This window comes from Salmo salar, chromosome ssa16 (assembly GCF_905237065.1).
Source record: "Salmo salar chromosome ssa16, Ssal_v3.1, whole genome shotgun sequence".
Taxonomy (NCBI): domain Eukaryota; kingdom Metazoa; phylum Chordata; class Actinopteri; order Salmoniformes; family Salmonidae; genus Salmo; species Salmo salar.
The window spans coordinates 82,288,098-82,311,810 of NC_059457.1; the positions used below are offsets into that span (position 1 = coordinate 82,288,098).

At 43.3% G+C, this 23,713-nt stretch overlaps 4 protein-coding genes across 4 annotated transcripts; 3 read left to right on the top strand and 1 right to left on the bottom strand.

Annotated features, from left to right (window-relative positions):
- Positions 1-1,120: 1,120 nt before the first annotated feature.
- On the bottom strand, positions 1,121-2,477 carry LOC123727894 (gamma-crystallin M3-like). Its single transcript, XM_045698146.1, has 3 exons — positions 2,261-2,477; positions 1,651-1,890; positions 1,121-1,467 (listed from the first exon to the last, which is right to left on the bottom strand). Exons 1-3 carry the CDS (start codon positions 2,267-2,269, stop codon positions 1,174-1,176), a joined length of 543 nt encoding a protein of 180 aa, XP_045554102.1. The 5' UTR covers positions 2,270-2,477; the 3' UTR covers positions 1,121-1,173.
- A 3,564-nt stretch (positions 2,478-6,041) lies between these two features.
- LOC123727895 (gamma-crystallin M2-like) lies at positions 6,042-7,856 on the top strand. The gene is made up of 3 exons (XM_045698147.1): positions 6,042-6,087; positions 6,416-6,658; positions 7,488-7,856. Exons 1-3 carry the CDS (start codon positions 6,079-6,081, stop codon positions 7,761-7,763), a joined length of 528 nt encoding a protein of 175 aa, XP_045554103.1. The 5' UTR covers positions 6,042-6,078; the 3' UTR covers positions 7,764-7,856.
- Positions 7,857-13,341: 5,485 nt separating this feature from the next.
- LOC106596684 (gamma-crystallin S-1) lies at positions 13,342-17,558 on the top strand. The gene is made up of 3 exons (XM_045696817.1): positions 13,342-13,379; positions 16,619-16,861; positions 17,165-17,558. Exons 1-3 carry the CDS (start codon positions 13,371-13,373, stop codon positions 17,477-17,479), a joined length of 567 nt encoding a protein of 188 aa, XP_045552773.1. The 5' UTR covers positions 13,342-13,370; the 3' UTR covers positions 17,480-17,558.
- Positions 17,559-21,947: 4,389 nt separating this feature from the next.
- LOC123727769 (gamma-crystallin S-1-like) lies at positions 21,948-23,444 on the top strand. Its single transcript, XM_045696818.1, has 3 exons — positions 21,948-22,092; positions 22,257-22,499; positions 22,929-23,444. The coding sequence occupies exons 1-3, from the start codon at positions 22,072-22,074 to the stop codon at positions 23,199-23,201; spliced, it is 537 nt and encodes a 178-aa protein (XP_045552774.1). The 5' UTR covers positions 21,948-22,071; the 3' UTR covers positions 23,202-23,444.
- Positions 23,445-23,713: the final 269 nt, after the last annotated feature.

Sequence of the window (23,713 nt, forward strand, 5' to 3'; positions counted from 1 at the left end):
TGTGGCTTAACAAGTCACACAATAAGTTGCATGGACTCACTCTGTGTGCAATAATAGTGTTTAACATGATTTTTCAATGACTACCTCATCTCTGTACCTTGTAGGAGAGGAAGGAAACCGCTCAAGGATTTCACCATGAGGCCAATGGTGACTTTAAAACAGTTACAGAGTTTCATGGCTGTGATAGGAGAAAACTGAGGATGGATTAACAACACAATACTTACTCCACAATACTAACTAATTAACAGAGTGAAAAGAAGGAAGCCTTTACAGAATAAAAAATATACCAAAACATGCATCCTGTTTGCAACAAAGCACTAAAGTAATACACAATTAACTTTATATCCTGAATACAAAGTGTTATGTTTGGGGCAAATCCAATACAACACATTACTGAGTACCACTCTCCATATTTTCAAGCATAGTGGTCGCTGCATCATGTTATGGGTATGCTTGTCATCGTTGAAGGACTGGAGAGTTTTTCAGGATAAAAAAGAAACAGAATGGAGCTAAGCACAGTCAAAATCCTAGAGGAAAACCTGGTTCAGTCTACTTTCCACGAGACAATGGGAGATTAATTCCCATTTCAGCAGGACAATAATCTCAAACACAAGGCCAAATCTACACTGGAGTTGCTTACCAAGAAGACAATGAATGTTCCTGAGTGGTCGAGTTACAGTTTTGACTTAAATCTACTTGCAAATCTATATCAAGACCTGAAAATGGTTGTCTAGCAATAATCAACAACCAATTTGACAGAGCTTGAAGAATTTTGAAAAGAATAATGGGCAAATGTTGCACAATCCACTTGTGGAAAGCTCTTAGACTTACCCAGAAGGACACATAGCTGTAATCGCTGCCAAATGTGTTTATACAAAGTATTGAATACTTATATAAATGGGATATTTCTGTATTTAAATTGCAATAAATGTGCAAAAATATCTAAAAACATGTATTCACTTTTTAAATGTTTTATTATTCAGCTTGTGACACAACAAAGTGTGGAATAAGTTAAGGGGTATGAATACTTTCTAAAGGCACTGGAGACAAAATATCATTCACTTGTACTAGAATGATCAGTAAAGTTTAGGTAGGTAATACATAGACAATGAAACATGCATTTCAATTATACAATATTTATTTTGAATGTCAGAACAATAAGAATCTCAGACTTCAATGATGCTGGCTCTCGCAGGAATCCAGGATACGTCTCATGGAGCTGTATCTGTTCACGGAGCTGTTTCCCATCTCTCTGAGGTTCCTGTACTCTCCAGGCCTCACGTACATCTGCCTGCCTCTGAATTGGGGCTGCTCGTACATGAGCCAGTGGCCCTCCATCACGTTGCTGGACTGGCAGTCGGACATGCGGTAACGCTCCTGGATGGAGTCACAGTCGTCCATCACCTCGTGCATCTGGCCTCCGAAGTTCTCCCTCTCATAGATCCTCATCCTGAACTGTCCTTTGTGCTGTAAAGTTTATAAGGACACATATTTAAAGTAAGAACATGATCAAAGTAATTAAATAGGAATCTGATCAGTTTACAATCAAATACTTACATTTTTTTATGCATTGTATTAAGCTATATATATTATACATATGACACTATAAATGCATCATATATAACTTGTTTTCTAATAGAGCCATCTTACCATGGGGATCATACGGCAAGAGTGAACGGAGTCAGACATGCCCATACGCTGGTAGTCACCATACTCTCCTCTCCTCACAAAGTACTGGTTTCCCTGGAAGTTGGAGCGGTCGTACACCATGAAGCAGCCGCTCTCCACCCTGCAGGAGTTGCACCTGCTCAGGTAGGGGGTCAACTCAGGGCAGTCTGAGCTGGTCTCATAGGAACGACCCTGGAAGTTCCTGTCCTCGTAGAAGATGATCTGGAGCAACCAAGGAAAGACATCAATCATAACACAGAGAGGAGATGGATACGCCTCAAATCAAAAGTAATTTTTAATCAACTAAATAATTAAATATTGAAATGTAAACAATTTGATCTGTAAGAAGAACAACTGGTAATTAATTGAGTAAATCAACAATGAAATGGTTAAATGTAGGAATGAGGCCCACACAATCTCAGCCATGAAGAACAGCTGTTGAAATGTAACTGAACGTTACTGAACATAAAAACAGTCAAGTAAAAAGAGCTTTTAACGTCAAAACTGTAACTTAACAATTCTAAAATAAAGAAATAAAATAAAGTAAATTGCCATTGTATCAGGCAGAAAATCCAGCTATACAGCACTGTACCTTGGCCATGGTGTTTGTTTGCTGCGGCTCTGGGATGTTGTCCAATAGGCCATGTTCACTCAAGCTTTTATACCTTATACCATTTCAAATGGCTTTTTGTTATTCAAATTCCCCATCCTGATGAATAAGCAGGATGCTTCTTGCTGTTGTTTTTGTGCAGCTGTGCCCTTGGCTGGCACAAGCAGAGAGACAGTGGGCACGAATACTGTATTAGAATTATCACGTGATCATAGGTATTTAAAACATGTAGCTGTTTTTATCATAGTTTACCAAGAGTATTTACAAACACTTTTTACACGTATTGGATTGTGTTTTACAAAAGAACAACACATTTGACCATCATTATAATTGGTTTGGAGTATCAAATATATGGTGCATTCATTTTTTATTTCATTTTTTTAGGCAGTGAAGATATATCTTAATGATTGTGTAATGTATTTAACATACACATTTTATGGGGGGGTGAGAATGTGTCTGTCACCATGACAACTGTTTTGAGAGGCGAATGTCAACAGTCCTGGGAGCAGATGGGGTCACGAGGTCATGCTCAGTTAATCCTGCAGTGACTCAGCCTATAGGGGGACAGAGGCTAGGGGAACTCAGAGTAAGGAAACCAACCCAGCAGTTTACTTAACATTATTAAACGCCCACACTAGTAGAAATCCACTTTTTACAGCTAAAAGATGATGGCCACAGCTTACCTATGATGTTGCACAACAATGTAAGTCACTCAGTCATCATTTTAGTCAAAGTATGATATAATTGACCTTGAAGTGCCAAATCCGAATGTGTGACTTCAGACGTTTCCGTGAGTCTTCCGTATCATATCCTATGAGATTATGTGCGAATTATTTTCAGCCTACGTTCCGTTTCAGGGCCGGGTTTTCTTTAAATGTTACCACCCACCAGCATGGCAATGTTTTTTTTTCATTCCGCTGCAAAGTTCTTCCTATCCGCGAGTCGACTGAGAGCCAAACAGCTTTTCTCAAGTCTACATGTGGGGCTCTACTAGATAAAAACAGACACAAAGTCAGACTTGGCTATATCATACAATACAATACAATACAAAAATGTGCTTTTTTGGTCTTAATTTAAGGTTAGGGTCAGGCTAAAGTTAGCAGTGTTGTTAAGGTTAGGGTTAAAGTGAGAGTTAGGTTTAAAATCCTGTTTTATGACTTTGTGGCTGTGTTAACTAGTGACGACCCTACACTTGACCGACTTGCCATGGAGAAAATTAAAATAGGGGGGCAAAGTAATGTTTTTACACTTTCCCTTTTTTTACCAGCTAATTATCATAATCCATTGGATCATTTGTCAGATTTCACTTATTTTTAAGCTAGTCTACATAGAAAAAGATACATGATGATTTTATAAATGGTCAAATTGTGTGATATGATTGTATTTTAGAACACCAATATACTGATTGAGGTGGATTACATTTTTATTTTATTTTACCTTTATTTAACGAGGCAAGTCAGTTAAGAACAAAATCTTATTTACAATGACGGCCTACAATGACGGATTTAACAAGTGACATCAATAACGGATCATAGCTTTTACCTGGATTCACCTGGTCAGTCTATGTCACGGAAAGAGCAGGTGGTCTTAATGTTATGTATAGTCAGTGTATAGCTAGCTAGCTGAAATGATAACAGAGAGAACAAAGAATATAGCTATTTGATTATGTTCTTGTACAAGTATAAATATTAATGATGTCTGGAAGCCGACAGTTTCACTGGAATTATCAAAACTGCAAGAGTCAGACAAATGTCAGCCCTCAACATGTCAACAACTGGTATAGGCACAGTTTAGCTGAGACTCATCTCTTGACAGGTAGGCTGGTAGTTTGTTTCTGAAATCATTATTTTCACCTGACTTGTCTTAGTTTAAATGGTACTCATATAACTTTCATTAGCTAGCTAAGGTTAGCATGCTAGCTAGTTACACTGACCGCTGTCAATCAGTGGCCTATTTGTTGTTATTTCTCTGCTACACGTGGGAATCACCACAACTTTATCCATCTCCAATTCCATAATATGTTTTAGCAGTCTAAGTCAGCCTTTGAGGTGGAATCTAAACAAGAATTTCTGCTCTACGACATGAATTACTCTAAATACTTCCTTGGAGGTGGGCCTTAACAAGCATGCCAGTAATGCAACCAATTATGAAATTATGAATGCTTGACTTCTTTACTGATGGCTGATAGAGGGCCATTAAGGGTTTTACTTTACATTCAAAGAGGTTGGCTCTGATGACTAAATATGGAAAAGCTGGATGCAGTACTTGAGGTAATGATAGGCCTACATAATTATATATAAATGCAACCTGGTCTCATAGACTAGACCTAACATAGAAAATGTATGATAACCATTTGTTTGGTATGGTTACATAAAACAGATTGAAATCTAAGGCAACCCAAAGGATGAAAGTTCAAATCTCATCATGGACAACTTTAGCATTTTAGGTACTTACTACTTTTTTAGCTACTTTGCAACTACTTAGCATGTTAGCTAACCCATCCCCTAACCCTAACCATAACCTTAACCCTTCCCCTAACCTTAACCCTTTTAGCTAACCCTTCCCCTAACCTTAACCCTTTAACCTAACTTCTAAACTTAACCCTAACCTTAAACCTAACCCCTAGCCTAGATTTTTTATGTATTTGTACATTTTTTATTTAACCTGTATTTAACTAGACAAGTCAGTTAAGAACAATTTCTTATTTACAATGACGGCCCACCCCACCTAGCTAATGTTAGCCACCTAGCTAGAATCTGTAACATATCATACGTTTTGTAAATTCGTAACATATTGTACATTTTGCAAATTCGTAACATATAATAGGAATTGTAATTCCTAAAATATCATATGAAATTGGTGATGGACATCCACAAATGAATACATACCAGAAGAAACCTAACATATCATACTAAATGAAGTGTCTCGAATTTACGTACAGAATGATACAAAATGCTCTGAGACCAGGTTGAGAAATTATCCAAGATTATAGATAAATATGCTAAGCTTAGCTAAAAGGTTGTTTTTCCAGTATTTTCATTATCAAGGTTAGAGTTAATTTAGCTCTCATTGACATTTCATTGAGTATCCATAGTTACTTTCAGTATACATCCACTTCAATTTCTACCAAGGAATGATTTGACCTCAAATCAGTATCAAGTATCTGTTCACAGAGAGTGGTAGCGAGGCAAATATCTTGCCAATATCAACACCCGCTTATCAACACCCTGCTTATCAATTAAAAATAGGCTACATGTTTGTAATTTCAAAAATCACAACTGAAGTAATTATTGAAAAATGTCAGATACTGTATTTAAAGCCCAAGTAGCAATTTAAATGTTTGTATCATTTGAAAATGTAGTACAATACAGCAGAAACAGTTACGGATATTTAAAAAAAAAGAAAGCACAAATCTCACATAAACATGCAGATCATCTTTGATATCAGATGAAGAAGAAACTTGATCAAGTCCATTTTCCTCAACAAGAGTAGTGGAATAGGAAACCCACTCAGTATATCCAAGATGTAAACCCCAACAGAAAAATAAATCATCATAAAATAGTCTGAGCAGAATGCTGTGACTTAGGCCTTTATAACATTCATTTCACTGTTCCAGCAATTGTTTGTTACAGAGTCATTAGACTGGAACAAAGAGAAATGAAACATGACCAAATCATTTTTGCTGATATGCAAATCGACCTCATTTGGATATCAAAGGCTTTCCACACTCTGCACATTTTGTTTATCCATAAATACTTTGACGGTGCGGCAGCTAAGAAAGTAGTATACAGTGCTGCAAAATGGTGAAGGTAAGGTGACGCATGAAAAAAAATGGTCTGTATTTATCAGTGATGATAGTAATTTCAATGCATATACTTATTCAATAGAAATGCTGAGCATTTGGGTTTTTATATGTTTATTTTTTTATTCATTCATATGCAGCCAAGACTCTTCATATTCCTGCAAACACAAAAAGTGAACTTGATAATAGTTTGAAGATATGGCTTTGCCATTTTTATATGACTTTGAGAATATGTGAATAAAGCGGACATGTAATATGTGATCCTGTAGTAATATGATATTTGTTTTTATCCATAACTCACCGCAGAGTATTCTCTGCTTCCCATCCTTCCTTAGATCACATTCTACGAGGAAAATAATTTCCAGGGCCGCTGCTATGAGTGCAGCACCGACTGTGCCGACCTGCACTGCTACTTCAGCCGCTGCAACTCGGCGCGGGTGGAGAGCGGGGCCTGGGTGCTTTATGAGAAACCCAACTACAAGGGCTACCAATACATCCTGAGCCCAGGGGAGTACGCAGACAACCAGCAATGGATGGGATTCAACGATAGCGTCAAGTCCTGCCGCGCCATCAAAAACGTAAGATGATTCCTTGCATATCCATATTTCATATCATAATTCTCTACTCCCTACATCCCTAATTATCTCCTCCCGCCCTCCATACTCTCTCTCTCTCTCTTCTGTATGCTTTCAAAAAAAAATCTTAGTCCCATAGTTCCCAGCAGTTAATGTGTCTCTTTCATCGCAGAAACTTGTAACGCAAACCAATATGCATTTAAAATTTGCTCTGAAAAGTGTGTAAAAAAAAAAGCTGTATAATATGATGTTTGATAGTCTCGACTAGGAGGTAAGCTAATTCTCCCTCTTGTCTAATATTGTATAAAAGTCTATGTTACAGAACGGGACTGAGATAGTGTTTCATACAGGGTTAAGTGGACCTCAGGCCCAGAATGCATCAGGGAATAACACACTGCTCTATAATCCAGCAGACAATACAAGCAGACAAAAGCAGACATTTTTGGCAGCATTTTACCCCCACGCCCATCACTTTAAGAGGAAATATGCCAAGAAACCTTTAAAGGGGCATTTTCCTTTAATACTTCATGCCCTTCGAACACGAAAAGAGACGAACAAATCCACGTTAGATATGCTACAACGTCATTTAAATTTGAATGAGTTGTTCTAAATTAAAAATAATTTATTGACCAACATAAGTGAAGACAATATCTTACATGCAGTTTATTATATTTAACATGAATGTACGGCAGCTATAGCTATTATGATATCCAACTGAATTTCAGAAGCCTCTGAAACACCCAATAAATTATATTACAGTAGATTTGGTACAAATCAAAACCCTAACTAACCCTTCACAATGGTTGTCTTTCTCTCCCTCTGTTCCTGCCAGGTGCATGGCAACGTGTGGAAGCTGAGGCTGTACGAGAGGCCAGACTTCGGCGGTCAGATGGTGGAGTGGGCTGAGGACTGCCCCTCGGTCTACGAGGCCTTTAAGTTCCGCGAGGTGTACTCGTGCATGGTGACCCACGGCGCCTGGGCCTTCTACGAGCTGCCGAACTACAGGGGACGCCAGTACTTCCTGGAGCGCGGCGAGTACCCCCGCCACACAGACTGGAGCGCCGCATCTGCCGCTGTGGGCTCCTTCCGCAGGATCACCGAGTTCTAGGGCTCTGTGACCTTTGACCTTTGAGTGTAGGATCGAGTTGTTCTCTGATCTTATTGAGTCTGTGTGACATGATCCAATAAAAAATGAACTATTTGCAAGTGTCTGAAACTGGTTTTGTGATCTGTTGAGATGAGATACAAACATGTGCAAAAGATAACATCAAGGTTTCATGAGTTTGGTGGTAGGACACCATGATCCTACCACAATGCTAAACTTTTCTGACAAATTAATTTCATAAGCGACCTTCTGAGTATTCTAAATGTCAATGAACAAACTGCCAAGCAAACCGAGAACATTCCCAGAACATTAGCTAACAGTCCACAGTCCCAAGTTCTAGTTAGGGTTTGAGCTAACATTCAAAGAATGTAACATTATTATCATTGGCAAACTTAAAGATAATGGCATTTCAATCTTCTGACATCATTATATTTTATTAGGGTATTGTCCAAACATACACTACATGACCAAAAGTATCTGCTCATCGAACATCTAATTTCATGGGCATTAATATGGAGTTGGTTCCCCTCCTTTGCTGCTATAACAGCCTCCACTCTTCTGGGAAGGCTTTCGACTAGATGTTGGAACATTGCTGCGGGGACTTGCTTCCATTCAACCACAAGAACATTAGTGAGGTCGGACACTGATGTTGGCCGATTAGGCCTGGCTCGCAGTCGGCATTCCAATTCATCCCAAAGGTGTTTAATGGGGTTAAGGTCAGGGCTCTGTGCAGGACAGTCAAGTTCTTCCACACCGAACTCGACAAACCATTTCTGTATGGACCTCAGTTTGTGCCCGGGGCATTGTCATGCTGAAACAGGAAAGGGCCTTCCCCAAACTGTTAACACATAGTTGGAAGCACAGAATCATCTAGAATGTCATTGTATGCTGTAGCGCTAAGATTTCCCTTCACTGAAACTAAGGGGTCTAGCCTGAACCATGAAAAACAGCCCCAGACCATTATTCCTCCTCCACCAAACTTTACAGTTGGCACTATGCATTCGGGCAGGTAGCGTTCTCCTGGCATCTGCCAAACTCAGATTGGTCCATCGGACTTCCAGATGGTGAAATGTGATTCATCACTCCAGAGAACGCGTTTTCCACTGCTCCAGTGTCCAATTGCGGCGAGCTTTTCATCACTCCAGCCAACGCTTGGCATTGCGCATGGTGATTTTAGGCTTGCTTCCAGAAGCAGTTTTGAACTCGGTAGCGAATGTTGCAACCAAGGACAGACGATTTTGACGCACTACGCGCTTCAGCACTCGGCGGTCCTGTTCTGTGAGCTACCACTTTGCGGCTGAGCCATTGTTGCTCCCAGACGTTTCCACTTCACAATAACAGCACTTACAGTTGACCACAGCAGCTCTAGCAGGGCAGAGATTTGATAAACTGACTTGATGGAAAGCTGGCATCCTATGACAGTGCCACGTTGAAAGTCACTGAGCTCTTCAGTAAGGCACTTCTACTGCCAATGTTTGTCTATGGAGATTGCATGGCTGTATGCTCGATTTTATACGCCTGTCAGCAACGGGTGGGCTGAAATAGCCGATTCCACTAATTTGAAGGGGTGTCCACATACACTATATATACAAAAGTATCTATAGCTTTTTTAAAGAAGGATTTAAACCTGCGATCTTCAAGCCCTGTAACCTACTTAGTCTGCTGCGCCACCAGGATCCTAATGTTTCTATTGGATTTCCCTTTGTACCTCGATCCTTAAATTATGATCCATAATATGTCTTAGTAGATATGCACACCTTTGTACAACTCACCACAATCTGCCAACCAATAATTTAACATCATTTCTGAAATCAAGTTTCTAGGGAAAGTAAAAGTCAAAACATCCCAACCTTACAGTATATAAAGACGTAGAATAGGAAATAATAGACGATACTTACATTCTAGATGTAGTTATACACTCTTTACAAAGATAAAGACCCCAGCTTTGAAGTCTGAGTAAAGCTGTAAACAGGTTAGTCATTCCACACTCATTACATGCAATAATATATCTATGGTTACATGCCCCCTCCCTGCATACACACAACTTGAAACAACTTCTAACAAATGTAATAAGTGCCATTTAATGACATGTATTCAAATCATTTGACAATTTGTGTTAACAGGCAGTAGGACCTGCCATCATTCACTTTGAACCGGACTGTGTGTTTACAGGCAGTAGGACCTGCCGTCATTCACTTTGAACTAGACTGTGTGTTTAAAGGCAGTAGGACCTGCCATCATTCACTTTGAACTGGACTGTGTGTTTACAGGCAGTAGGACCTGCCATCATTCACTTTGAACTAGACTGTGTGTTTACAGGCAGTAGGACCTGTCATCATTCACTTTGAACTGGACTGTGTGTTAACAGGCAGTAGGACCTGCCATCATTCACTATGAACTGGACTGTGTGTTTACAGGCAGTAGGACCTGTCATCATTCACTTTGAACTGGACTGTGTGTTAACAGGCAGTAGGACCTGCCATCATTACTTGAACGATAAGACCTGCCATCCTTCACTATGAACTGGACTGTGTGTTTACAGGCAGTAGGACCTGCCATCATTTACTTTGAACTGGACTGTGTGTTTACAGGCAGTAGGACCTGCCATCATTTACTTTGAACTGGACTGTGTGTTTACCGGCAGTTGGCCCTGCCATAATTCACTATGAACTGGACTGTGTGTTTACAGGCAGAATGGCCTGCCATCATTTACTATGAACTGGGCTGTGTGTTAACAGGCAGTAGGACCTGTCATCATTCACTTTGAACTGGACTGTGTGTTTACCGGCAGTTGGCCCTGCCATCATTCACTATGAACTGGACTGTGTGTTTACAGGCAGAATGGCCTGCCATCATTTACTATGAACTGGACTGTGTGTTTACAGGCAGTAGGACCTGCCATCATTCACTATGAACTGGACTGAATGGGAGCTGATAATTAGGAGTTTTATGTGCTGACTGAATGGAAGCTGATAATTAGGAGTTTTATGTGCTGACTGAATGGAAGCTGATAATTAGGAGTTTTATGTGCTGACTGAATGGAAGCTGATAATTAGGAGTTTTATGTGCTGACTGAATGGGAGCTGATAATTAGGAGTTTTATGTGCTGACTGAATGGAAGCTGATAATTAGGAGTTTTATGTGTTGACTGAATGGAAGCTGATAATTAGGAGTTTTATGTGCTGACTGAATGGAAGCTGATAATTAGGAGTTTTATGTGCTGACTGAATGGAAGCTGATAATTAGGAGTTTAATGTGCTGACTGAATGGAAGCTGATAATTAGGAGTTTTTTACTCCGCTGGTCTCTGCTGGTCTCGGTGAGTCAAGACCGAGTACAAATGTATTCCCAACACCAAGACAAGACTGAGACACTCAATACGTGGTCTTAAGACCTCTCGAGTACTACAACACTGATATCTGGTATGCTACATTGTCTCACATTAGTTTGGGGCTAGACTTTTTTTTTAAGCAGGTAGTGACAGTGGCTGGGTAAACAAACCAAAAGCATGGACTGCAGTCTCTCCTTCTCCTTGTTCATAACCTGATATCAAGGTACCACAAAACATTTGTCATTTTGAAATGTGTTGGTGAACTATCCCTTTAAGAGGGTTATAGACATCATCATAAGCACCATCAGCAGTGGCAAAAAAGATGCACATGAATAGACCTGTTGTGGAGACCAGACCTGTTGTCCTGTTGTGCAGAACAGACCTGTTGTCCTGTTGTGGAGACCAGACCTGTTGTCCTGTTGTGGAGACCAGACCTGTTGTCCTGTTGTGGAGACCAGACCTGTTGTCCTGTTGTGGAGACCAGACCTGTTGTCCTGTTGTGAGACCTGTTGTCCTGTTGTGGAGACCAGACCTGTTGTCCTGTTGTGGAGACCAGACCTGTTGTCCTGTTGTGGAGACCAGACCTGTTGTCCTGTTGTGCCGAACAGACCTGTTGTCCTGTTGTGCCGAACAGACCTGTTGTCCTGTTGTGCCGAACAGACCTGTTGTCCTGTTGTGCCGAACAGACCTGTTGTCCTGTTGTGCCGAACAGACCTGTTGTCCTTTTGTGGAGAACAGAACTGTTGTCCTGTTGTGCCGAACAGACCTGTTGTCCTGTTGTGGAACAGACCTGTTGTCCTGTTGTGGAGACCAAACCTGTTGTCCTGTTGTGGAGAACAGACCTGTTGTCGAGACCAGACCTGTTGTCCTGTTGTGGAGAACAGACCTGTTGTCGAGACCAGACCTGTTGTCCTGTTGTGGAGACCAGACCTGTTGTGGAGACCAGACCTGTTGACCTGTTGTGGAGACCAGACCTGTTGTCCTGTTGTGGAGACCAGACCTGTTGTCCTGTTGTGGAGACCAGACCTGTTGTCCTGTTGTGGAGAACAGACCTGTTGTCCTGTTGTGGAGAACAGACCTGTTGTCCTGTTGTGGAGAACAGACCTGTTGTCCTGTTGTGGAGAACAGACCTGTTGTCCTGTTGTGGAGAACAGACCTGTTGTCCTGTTGTGGAGACCAGACCTGTTGTCCTGTTGTGGAGAACAGACCTGTTGTCCTGTTGTGGAGAACAGACCTGTTGTCCTGTTGTGCCGAACAGACCTGTTGTCCTGTTGTGCCGAACAGACCTGTTGTCCTGTTGTGCCGAACAGACCTGTTGTCCTTTTGTGGAGAACAGAACTGTTGTCCTGTTGTGCCGAACAGACCTGTTGTCCTGTTGTGGAACAGACCTGTTGTCCTGTTGTGGAGACCAAACCTGTTGTCCTGTTGTGGAGAACAGACCTGTTGTCGAGACCAGACCTGTTGTCCTGTTGTGGAGAACAGACCTGTTGTCGAGACCAGACCTGTTGTCCTGTTGTGGAGACCAGACCTGTTGTGGAGACCAGACCTGTTGACCTGTTGTGGAGACCAGACCTGTTGTCCTGTTGTGGAGACCAGACCTGTTGTCCTGTTGTGGAGACCAGACCTGTTGTCCTGTTGTGGAGAACAGACCTGTTGTCCTGTTGTGGAGAACAGACCTGTTGTCCTGTTGTGGAGAACAGACCTGTTGTCCTGTTGTGGAGAACAGACCTGTTGTCCTGTTGTGGAGAACAGACCTGTTGTCCTGTTGTGGAGACCAGACCTGTTGTCCTGTTGTGGAGAACAGACCTGTTGTCCTGTTGTGGAGAACAGACCTGTTGTCCTGTTGTGGAGACCAGACCTGTTGTCCTGTTGTGGAGACCAGACCTGTTGTCCTGTTGTGGAGACCAGACCTGTTGTCCTGTTGTGGAGACCAGACCTCTTGCAGGTTCTTTGACAAATGAAAAAGGATGGGCCCTGACCCAAAACATTTGATATCAAACCAATGTCCTCTAGTGCCCTTGTTTTGGTCAGCATGGTGTTGCGTATAAAGTGCATGGTTTGGATGGTTTCCATTTGTCTTTGTTTGTAGATTGGGGCATCAGTGCTTCTGAACAATGTGATGAGTCTGGATTTGAATTGCTGAATGAATTATATACAATTCAAACAGTGCTAGTAACCATGTGCTTGCATTTATTGTCCTGGCTCCATATAAAGAGAATATTGGTGGAGCTTGGTGGTTTAATGTTTAATGTATCACGCCTGGCCTACTGGTAATTAACCATGGAAAAGGTAAGCAGAGTTATTGATAAAGTTATCACAAAGTTATTGATAAAGCTATCACATGAAGTTATTGATAAGGCTATCACATTGTCACGGCTGTTGTCGGTGAATGAGGACCAATACGCAGCAGGTACGTGAATGCTCATCTTGATTTTTAATTATCTTCAAAATGAACGTACAAAATAACAAAACACGAACGATCAACAAAAACAGTCTGGTAAGGCACAAGGCGAAACACAGAACAATCACCCACAAATCACACACACAAACACACCCTAATATATGGGACTCTCAATCAAAGGCAGATAGACAACACCTGCCTTCAACACCTGCCTTCAACTGAGAGTCCCAACCCCAATTAACCAAACATAGAAACACACACACCAGACTAACCATAGAATACAACCACATAGACCATCAACCAAAAACCCAGAAATACTAAATCAAACACCCTTTACACAAACACACCACCCCGAACCACATAAAACAAATACCCCCTGCCACGCCCTGACCAAACTACAAAACAATTAACCTTATATACTGGCCAGGACGTGACAGTACCCCCCCCCCCCCTTAAAGGTGCTACCCCAGAAGCACCTTAACAAAAAATAACCCCAAGCAACACCAACAAAAAGTCCCCTTTTCTAAAGGGAGGGAAGGGAGGGTGGCTGCCGTCAACGACGGCACTGTGCTACACCCCCCCTCCCCAACCCACCTATTTCTGGAGGTGGCTCTGGTTCCGGCCGTTCCAGGCTGTCGGGCCACTCTGGCATCGCCGAGGGGCAGTCGGGCCAGTCTGGCATCGCCGGGGGGCAGTCGGGCCAGTCTGGCATCGCCGGGGGGCAGTCGGGCCAGTCTGGAAATTCGGGGGGCAGTCTGTCAATTCGGGGCAGTCTGGCCACTCCGGCAGTTCGGGGCAGTCTGGCCACTCCGGCAGTTCGGGGCAGTCTGGCCACTCCGGCAGTTCGGGGCAGTCTGGCCACTCCGGCAGTTCGGGGCAGTCTGGCCACTCCGGCAGTTCAGCACTGGCGGGCAGCTCTGACGATGACTGTTGACTGGCGGGCAGCTCTGACGATGACTGTTGACTGGCGGGCAGCTCTGACGATGACTGTTGACTGGCGGGCAGCTCTGACGATGACTGTTGACTGGCGGGCAGCTCTGACGATGACTGTTGACTGGCGGGCAGCTCTGACGATGACTGTTGACTGGCGGGCAGCTCTGACGAAGACTGTTGACTGGCGGGCAGCTCTGACGATGACTGTTGACTGGCGGGCAGCTCTGATGAAGACTGTTGACTGGCGGGCAGCTCTGATGAAGACTGTTGACTGGCGGGCAGCTCTGATGAAGACTGTTGACTGGCGGGCAGCTCTGATGAAGACTGTTGACTGGCGAGGCTGGGTTGACGCACTTGTAGCCTGGTGCGTGGTGCTGGTACTGGGTTTACCAGATTATGTACACGCACCTCCAGGCTAGTGCGGGGAGCGGGAACAGGACGAGTCGGACTGGGTTGACGCACTTCCGGGTCCGCACGAGAGACAGGAGCTGGAAACCCAGGGCTATGGATGCGCACAGTCGGTCTCGATCTTACCTCCTGCACAACCCGTCTTGGCTGGATGGAACTAGTAGCCCTGTACGAGCGGGGTGCCCGTACAGGGCAGACTGGGCTGTGCAGGGGCCTGATGGTAGCCGTGCGTAGAGCGGGAGTTGGGTAGCCTGGTCCTCGGAGGCGTACCGGCGACCAGATGCGCTGCGCAGGCATCCTCCTACCAGGCTGGATGCCCGCTCTAGCACGGCACCTGCGAGGGGCTGGAATAACGCGCACCGGACTGTGCGTGCGTATGGGTGAGATAGTGCGCTCCTCTGCGAAACATAGCGCTCTCCACCCCATACGCACCTCCATATAACCACGGGTAGCTGGCTTCCGGCTCTTCTTACGCCTAGCCAAACTACCCGTGTGCCCCCCCAAAAAAAATTATTGGGGGGCCTCTCGTGCTTCTCCTTCAGCGCGTACTTGGCCTCGTACCACCGCCTCTCTGCCTTGGCTGCCTCAATTTCCCACTGCGGGCGTCGATAATCCCCAGCCTGGTGCCAAGGTGCGGCCCCGTCCAGAACTTCCTCCCAGGTCCATTTCTCCCGCCAGTCCAACTCGAATTCCCTCTGCTCCTTCTTCTGCTGCTTGGTCCTTGAGTGGTGGGTGATTCTGTCACGGCTGTTGTCGGTGAATGAGGACCAAAACGCAGCAGGTACGTGAATGCTCATCTTGATTTTTAATTATCTTCAAAATGAACGTACAAAATAACAAACCACGAACGATCAACAAAAACAGTCTGGTAAGGCACAAGGCGAAACACAGAACAATCACCCACAAATCACACACAAACACACCCTAATATATGGGACTCTCAATCAAAGGCAGATAGAGAACACCTGCCTTCAACTGAGAGTCCCAACCCCAATTAACCAAACATAGAAACACACACACCAGACTAACCATAGAATACAACCACATAGACCATCAACCAAAAACCCAGAAATACTAAATCAAACACCCTTTACACAAACACACCACCCCGAACCACATAAAACAAATACCCCCTGCCACGCCCTGACCAAACTACAAAACAATTAACCTTATATACTGGCCAGGACGTGACACACATGAAGTATTGATAAGGCTATCACATGAAGTTATCGATAAGGCTATCACATGAAGTTATCGATAAAATAATCAGAAAGTAATTCATAAAGTTATCACAAATTTATTGATAAGGCTATCACATGAAGTTATTGATAAAGCAATCACATGAAGTTATTGATAAGGCTATCACATGAAGTATTGATAAGGCTATCACATGAAGTTATTGATAAGGCTATCACATTAAGTTATTGATAAGGCTATCACATTAAGTTATTGATAAAGCAATCACATGAAGTTATTGATTAAGCTATCACATTAAGTTATTGATAAGGCTATCACATTAAGTTATTGATAAAGTTACCACATTCAGTTATTGATAAAGCTATCACAAAGTTATCAAAGTTACCATAAAGTATAACTCTATAGTAAGTTATATACAAACTGCATATGTCATTGAAGTTACACAGTAACTCATAATATGTATTATACAACGGGTGGGTCTAATCCTGAATGCTGATTGGTTAAAACCGCATTCCAGCTGGTGTCTATGCCACAAGTTACCACAGGCTTCTCAGGAATGATCACTTAATTATATGATGTTTGGTGTCAGATCACCTTCTACGAGGACCGGAACTACCAGGGACGGTACTATGAGTGCGACAGTGACTCCAGCGACCTGCACACCTTCCTCAGCCGCTGTAACTCAGTCAGGGTGGAGGGGGGATTCTGGGTGGTGTACGAAAGGCCCAACTACATGGGCTTCCAGTATGTGCTGACCCCTGGAGAGTACCCTGACTACCAGCGCTGGATGGGCTTTAATGACACCGTCAGGTCCTGTCGCATCGTTAGAAATGTGAGTAGAGTGGATGGATGGACAATATGAGACACTTTGAAAGAGTTCATATGGAATAGAGAAGTATAACCAACCTGTAATCATTATACCCAGGTTAGCATCACACTTACAGAGCTTGTTCCTAACAAGACCTTACCACCCTACTGTAAATGTATTTTACATGTCTGATTGTGCAGCAGTTATTGTTCAGCCATAAAGGGGCAGGTCAAGATATAATTTTTTTATTTAGATGGTCATATCCTCCCTAAAAAAATGTATGCTGTAACATTTAGTTCTTGTTGTGATTCTGTTTCCTGACTCCAGGTGGGCAACTCGTGGAGAATGAAGCTGTGGGAGAAGCCTAACTTTGAGGGCCAGAGCATGGAGGTGGCAGACAACATGCCCTCCTTCCAGGAGCGCTGGCACAGCCGCGAGGTGAACTCCTGCAAGGTGTTCGAAGGCGCCTGGGTTTTCTTTGAGCATCCCAACTACAGGGGGCGCCAGTACCTGCTGGAGAGGGGAGAGTACAGACGCCACACCGAGTGGGGGGGCGTGCAAGCCAACGTAGGCTCCATCCGCTGTGTCAGGCAGTACGGCACGTCACCACCAAGGGTTGAGGATGTGCATGATTGTGTGTAAGAAGTACAAATAAAGTTGTGTTGAAAATCTAAAAAACTTATTTGCAATATGAGTACAATATTCAGGCTTGAGTGATCGATATGGGCTGAATCTCATTCCTTTATTTTGGTCCTGACCATAGATTTTCGTGACAGTTGTAGTCCCATTTCAAAACCTGGGCGCATGAGGTAACACTTAACTTAATGGCGATAGGTACAATGCTTTGTGATGCAGTTTGAATGCATAGTAAGATGTGTCTTAAGCTCATTATGACATCCGTGTGTCTTCATATAACGATCCTGTCGAAATAACAGCTATTATCAGCTCCAAAACCCATGCAGAGAAACAACATGTACATGCTACTTAAAAAGCATTACAACTATTGGTTGTCACCCAGAAGGGTTAAAGACATTTTTCTAAGTTTTAACCAAAACAATGGTCAGAGGTTACCAAGCATTACAGCTGAGCTAGGACCCTGTTCCAGGATCATGGGTCTGTAGATGCACAACCACTACAGAAACAATATGGAAATACAGTGCCTTCGGAAACTATTCAGACCCCTTGACTTTTTACACATTCTGTTATGTTACAGCCTTATTCGAAAATGGATTATATTTATTTTATTTATTTTCAATCTACACACAATACCCCATAATGACAAAGCGAAAACATTTTTTTTTGGTTGACATTTTTGCAAATGTACCTTTTTACATAAGTATTCAGACCCCTTGCTATGAGACTCAAAATTGAGCTCAGGTGCATCCTGTTTCCATTGATCATCCTTGAGATGTTACAACTTGATTGGAGTCCACCTGTGGTAAATTCAATTGATTGGACATGATTTGGGAAAGGCACACACCTGTCTATATAAGGTCCCACAGTTAGTGCATGTCAGAGCAAAAACCAAGCCATGAATGAATTGTCCGTAGAGCTCGGAGGCAGGATTGTGTCGAGGCACAGATCTGGGGAAGGGTACCAAAAAATGTCTGCAGCATTGAAGGTCCCCAAGAACACAGTGGCCTCCATCATTCTTAAATGGGAGAAGTTTGGAACCACCAAGACGCTGCCAAAGGTGCTTCAACAACGTACTGAGCAAAGGGTCTGAATACTTCTGAATAAAAATGTGCAAACATTTCTAAAAACCTGTTTTTGCTTTGTCATTATGGGGTATTGTGTGTAGATTGATTAGGAAAGCATTTAAAAAAAAAATCAATTTTAGAATAATTGTCACGGATTCCCCCGGTACTGCTGCTCATTCTGTTCACCAGTTCCAGAGGTCTACGTCATAGACCTTCTAGGCATCACTGAACTGGATCATCACCAACAACCCTGGACTGTCTTATCTCATTACACAGACTGGTTCCCATTCCCCCTGATTAGTATGTGAATATATGTGCCCTCCGTTCACCATTGTCTTGAGCGGTTATTGTTCCCATGTCCATTGGTCTTGTGAGTACCTGTGCTTTGTTATTTCGGCTTTCGTGCTGCGTGTATTGTGCACTTGTTATTACGGGTCTCACCCCGTGTAGTGTATTGCGGGTCTCGTCCTGTATACTTAGAGGTTTTACCTCACTCTTTTGTTAGGTTACATCCCTGTGTTTCGTATACTTGTTTGTTTTGGGCTTTGTCCCTGTGACTTTCATAGCATGTTGTATTTTTGGTGGAGTATTAAAAACCCTTATTACGTATTCCTGCACCTGTCTCCAATCATTTATACAAAGGCCACAAATGTGCATGTGTCTGCTCAAACGGTCAGAAACAGACTCCATGAGGGTGGTATGAGGGCCCGACGTCCACAGGTGGGGGTTGTGCTTACAGCCCAACACCGTGCAGGACGTTTGGCATTTGCCAGAGAACACCAAGATTGGCAAATTCGCCACTGACGCCCTGTGCTCTTCACAGATGAAAGCAGGTTCACACTGAGCATGTGACAGACGTGACAGAGTCTGGAGAGGCCGTGGAGAACGTTCTGCTGCCTGCAACATCCTCCAGCATGACCGGTTTGGCGGTGCGTCAGTCATAGTGTGGGGTGGCATTTCTTTTGGGGGCCGCACAGCCCTCCATGTGCTCGCCAGAGGTAGCCTGACTGCCATTAGGTACCGAGATGAGATCCTCAGACCCCTTGTGAGAGCATATGCTGGTGCGGTTGGCCCTGGGTTCCTCCTAATGCAAGACAATGCTAGACCTCATGTGGCTAGAGTGTGTCAGCAGTTCCTGCAAGAGGAAGGCATTGATGCTATGGACTGGCCCGCCCATTCCCCAGACCTGAATCCAGTTGAGCACATCTGGGACATCATGTCTCGCTCTATCCACCAACGCCACGTTGCACCACAGACTGTCCAGGAGTTGGCGGATGCTTTAGTCCAGCTCTGGGAGGAGATCCCTCTGGAGACCATCCGCCAACTCATCAGGAGCATGCCCAGGCTTTGTAGGGAGGTCATACAGGCACGTGGAGGCCACACACACTACTGAGCCTCATTTTTACTTGTTTTAAGGACATTACATCAAAGTTGGATCAGCCTGTAGTGTGGTTTTCCACTTTAATTTTGAGTGACTCCAAATCCAGACCTCCGTGGGTTGATAAATTGGATTTCCATTGATTATTTTTGTGTGATTTTGTTGTCAGCACATTCAACTATGAGCAGTATATATATATATACACAGTTGAAGTCAGATGTTTACATACACTTAGGTTGGAGTCATTAAAACTCGTTTTTCAACCACTCCACAAATTTAAGCTTTAACTTCCTGACTGATGTCTTGAGATGTTGCTTCAATATATCCACATCATTTTCCTCCCTCATGATGCCATCTATTTTGTGAAGTGCACCAGTCCCTCCTGCAGCAAAGCACCCACGCAACATGATGCTGCCACCCCCGTGCTTCACGGTTGGGATGGTGTTCTTCGGCTTGCAAGCCTCCCCCTTTTTCCTCCAAACATAACGATGGTCATTATGGCCAAACAGTTCTATTTTTGTTTCATCAGACCAGAGGACATTTCTCCAAAAAGTACAATCTTTGTCCTCATGTGCAGTTGCAAACCGTAGTCTGGCTTTTTTATGGCGGTTTTGGAGCAGTGGCTTCTTCCTTGCTGAGCGGCCTTTCAGATTATGTCGATATAGGACTCGTTTTACTGTGGATATAGATACTTTTGTACCCGTTTCCTCCAGCATCATCACAATGTCCCTTGCTGTTGTTCTGGGATTGATTTGCACTTTTCGCACCAAAGTACGTTCATCTCTAGGAGACAGAACACGTCTCCTTCCTGAGCGGTATGACGGCTGCGTGGTCCTATGGTGTTTATTCTAGCGTACTATTGTTTGTACAGATGAACGTGGTACCTTCAGGCGTTTGGAAATTGTTCCCGATGATGAACCAGACTTGTGGAGGTCTACAACGTATTTGCTGAGGTCTTGGCTGATTTCTTTTGATTTTCCCATGATTTCAATCAAAGAGGCAATGAGTTTGAAGGTAGGCCTTGAAATACATCCACAGGTACACCTCCAATTGACAGAAATTATGTCAATTAGCCTATAAAATGCTTCTAAAGCCATGACATCATTTTCTGGAATCTCCAAGCTGTTTAAAGACACAGTCAACTTAGTGTATGTAAACTTCTGACCCACTGGAATTGTGATACAGTGAATTATAAGTGAAATAATCTGTCTGTAAGCAATTGGTGCAAATATTACTTGTGCCATGCACAAAGTAGATGTCCTAACCGACTTGCCAAAACTATAGTTTGTTAACAAGAAATTTGTGGAGTGGTTGAAAAACAAGTTATAATGACTCCAACCTAAGTGTATGTAAACTTCCGACTTCAACTGGATAGTCCCAGTCAAAAGATTGGACACATGTACTCATTTCAGGGTTTTTCTTAATTTGTACTATTTTCTACATTCTAGAATAATTGTGAAGACATCAACATGATGAAATAACACATATGGAAACATATAGAAAGCAAAAAAGTGTTAAAGAAATAAAAATATATTTTATATTTGAGATTCTTCAAAGTAGCCACCCTTTGTCTTGATGATAGCTTTGCACACTCTTGGCATACTCTCAACCAGCTTCATGAGGTAGTCACCTGGAATGCATTTCAATTAACAGGTTTGCCTTGTCAAAAGTTAATTTGAGGAATTTCTTTCCTTCTTAATTCAAGTCTTACAATGCATTATAACTACATCATAAGGCATTATAGCAGCTGGCTTTAGGTAAAGTGTTACAGACAGCAAACTGGAACTATCAGAGACTACAGTGTATTCAGACTAATAGCTATGTTCTAGTAACTGCTGCTCACCGCTGGCAACAATTTTATTGGATAAATTAAAAAGATTCTGGAATCAGGCTCCGTAGGATCAAAAGGTCAGCATTTATACAACAGATCATTAAACTTGGCATGAAGCCGCGGTGTTTTAAAACAAACACAGCATCAGCTGTTGTGCCCTAGTTAATAGTGGTGCACATTTGAATGACAATGATTCCACTGGCCATGCATTTCCATGTCATACATATATAAAACTCCCCCAGAGCAGTGTCCTTACATTACCGTGTATGTCTAGAGGGATATTTTTTATTGTGTGTAGAATAGTATTAAAAAGAATAATCCAAACATGGACCGCATGCAGGGGAAGGTACTGTAGGTGGCTGTGTGTGTGTGTGTGTGTGTGTGTGTGTGTGTGTGTGTGTGTGTGTGTGTGTGTGTGTGTGTGTGTGTGTGTGTGTGTGTGTGTGTGTGTGTGTTCCTCCCTCTTTTTTTTAAGTAACTGTTTTTAAAAGACAACAATCCTTTGTGCAGATCTTCTTCTATGAGGACCGGAACTTCCAGGGCCTCCACTATGAGTGCAGCAGCGACTGCCCCGAACTGAGCTCTCATTTCAGCCGCTGCAACTCCATCAGGGTGGAGAGTGGTGCCTGGGTGGTCTACGAGAAACCCAACTACATGGGCTCTCAGTACATCTTGACCAGGGGAGAGTACCCCGACTACCAGCGCTGGATGGGCTACAACGACACTATCAGGTCCTGCCGGATTATCAGACATGTAAGTCAAGCCACTGAGGTGATTTGTGCGTGGTAGTGGTACATGCTGATTACTCATTCATGGATCTACACAGACATGCATGCACACACACGAACATACACACACGCAAGCACGCATCCATGCACGCATGCAAACCACACACACACACACACACACACACACACACACACACACACACACACACACACACACACACACACACACACACACACACACACACACACACACACACACACACACACACACAGGACCAAATGTAATTATTATAGTGCATCCATTTCCATTCTAACATTGGTCTTTTGATCTGTTGAAACCTGATGTTGGTGTCCCGTATGAGGACACTGATATCCCAGGTATAATGACACAGCTGATTGATCCCTGGGGATATTGTTCAGATGAAGTTTGGAACTGTGCTCCACTGTGTTGTAGACCACTGGCATGCACAGGATCCGCGTGTACGAGCGCCCCGACTTTGCCGGTCAGATGATTGAGTTCAGTGAGGACAGCCCCAACTTGTCTGAGCGTTTCCGACACCGCGAGGTGCACTCTGCCAACGTGCTGGACGGCGCCTGGGTCTTCTACGAGCACCCCAACTACAGGGGGCACCAGCACCTGCTGGAAAGGGGCGAGTACAGACGCCACACCGAGTGGGGGGGCATGCAGGCCAACGTGGGCTCCCTCCGCCGCGTCCAGGACTTTTAGACCATCCATGTCATACAGATGTAGGATTTTAATTTGAGTCAGGTTGCTACAGCAGGAAAATAATACTGCAGCAACAGGAAATATGAATTATTATGTGGATTATAATTAATGGACATTTTGTAAGGGAAAATCAAGTGGAAATTACAAACTTCAGAAGCCTTTTTAAAACTCAAATACACTACAAGTTTTTAATTTCCTGCAACAGGGTGATCAAATAAAGACATTGTTATGCTCAACAGCCAATCAGAAGGCATCTGACTTTTTACTTCCTTTCTTTTCCACTCTACTTCCTTTTCTCTTGATATGTCTTGATTGCATGTGGGGCTCTGTAGTGCCATCAATGGTACCGGTCCATATAGATAGATTTGACAGCACACTGTAAAATGTGTAGTTTCTGGAAACTATGACATTATCTTTAATTGTGCTACATTTTCACCATTGTGTGACATCATCAGAGCGCTTGAGGTAAGTTCCCACAGTAGAAGAGAGTGCCAGCAAGCCTTTTGGGTACA

What these genes read in the sequence shown, in the direction of transcription:
- LOC123727894 (XM_045698146.1), bottom strand. An exon ending in CTTGCCGTATGATCCCCATG is followed by an intron (nt 1,468 to 1,650) that starts GTAAGATGGCTC and finishes TAAACTTTACAG; the next exon opens with CACAAAGGACAGTTCAGGAT.
- LOC123727895 (XM_045698147.1), top strand. An exon ending in CCTGCCGCGCCATCAAAAAC is followed by an intron (nt 6,659 to 7,487) that starts GTAAGATGATTC and finishes TGTTCCTGCCAG; the next exon opens with GTGCATGGCAACGTGTGGAA.
- LOC123727769 (XM_045696818.1), top strand. Translation starts at nt 22,072, where the DNA reads ATGGACCGCATGCAGGGGAAG. An exon ending in TGGACCGCATGCAGGGGAAG is followed by an intron (nt 22,093 to 22,256) that starts GTACTGTAGGTG and finishes TCCTTTGTGCAG; the next exon opens with ATCTTCTTCTATGAGGACCG. An exon ending in CCTGCCGGATTATCAGACAT is followed by an intron (nt 22,500 to 22,928) that starts GTAAGTCAAGCC and finishes ACTGTGTTGTAG; the next exon opens with ACCACTGGCATGCACAGGAT.
- LOC106596684 (XM_045696817.1), top strand. An exon ending in CCTGTCGCATCGTTAGAAAT is followed by an intron (nt 16,862 to 17,164) that starts GTGAGTAGAGTG and finishes TCCTGACTCCAG; the next exon opens with GTGGGCAACTCGTGGAGAAT.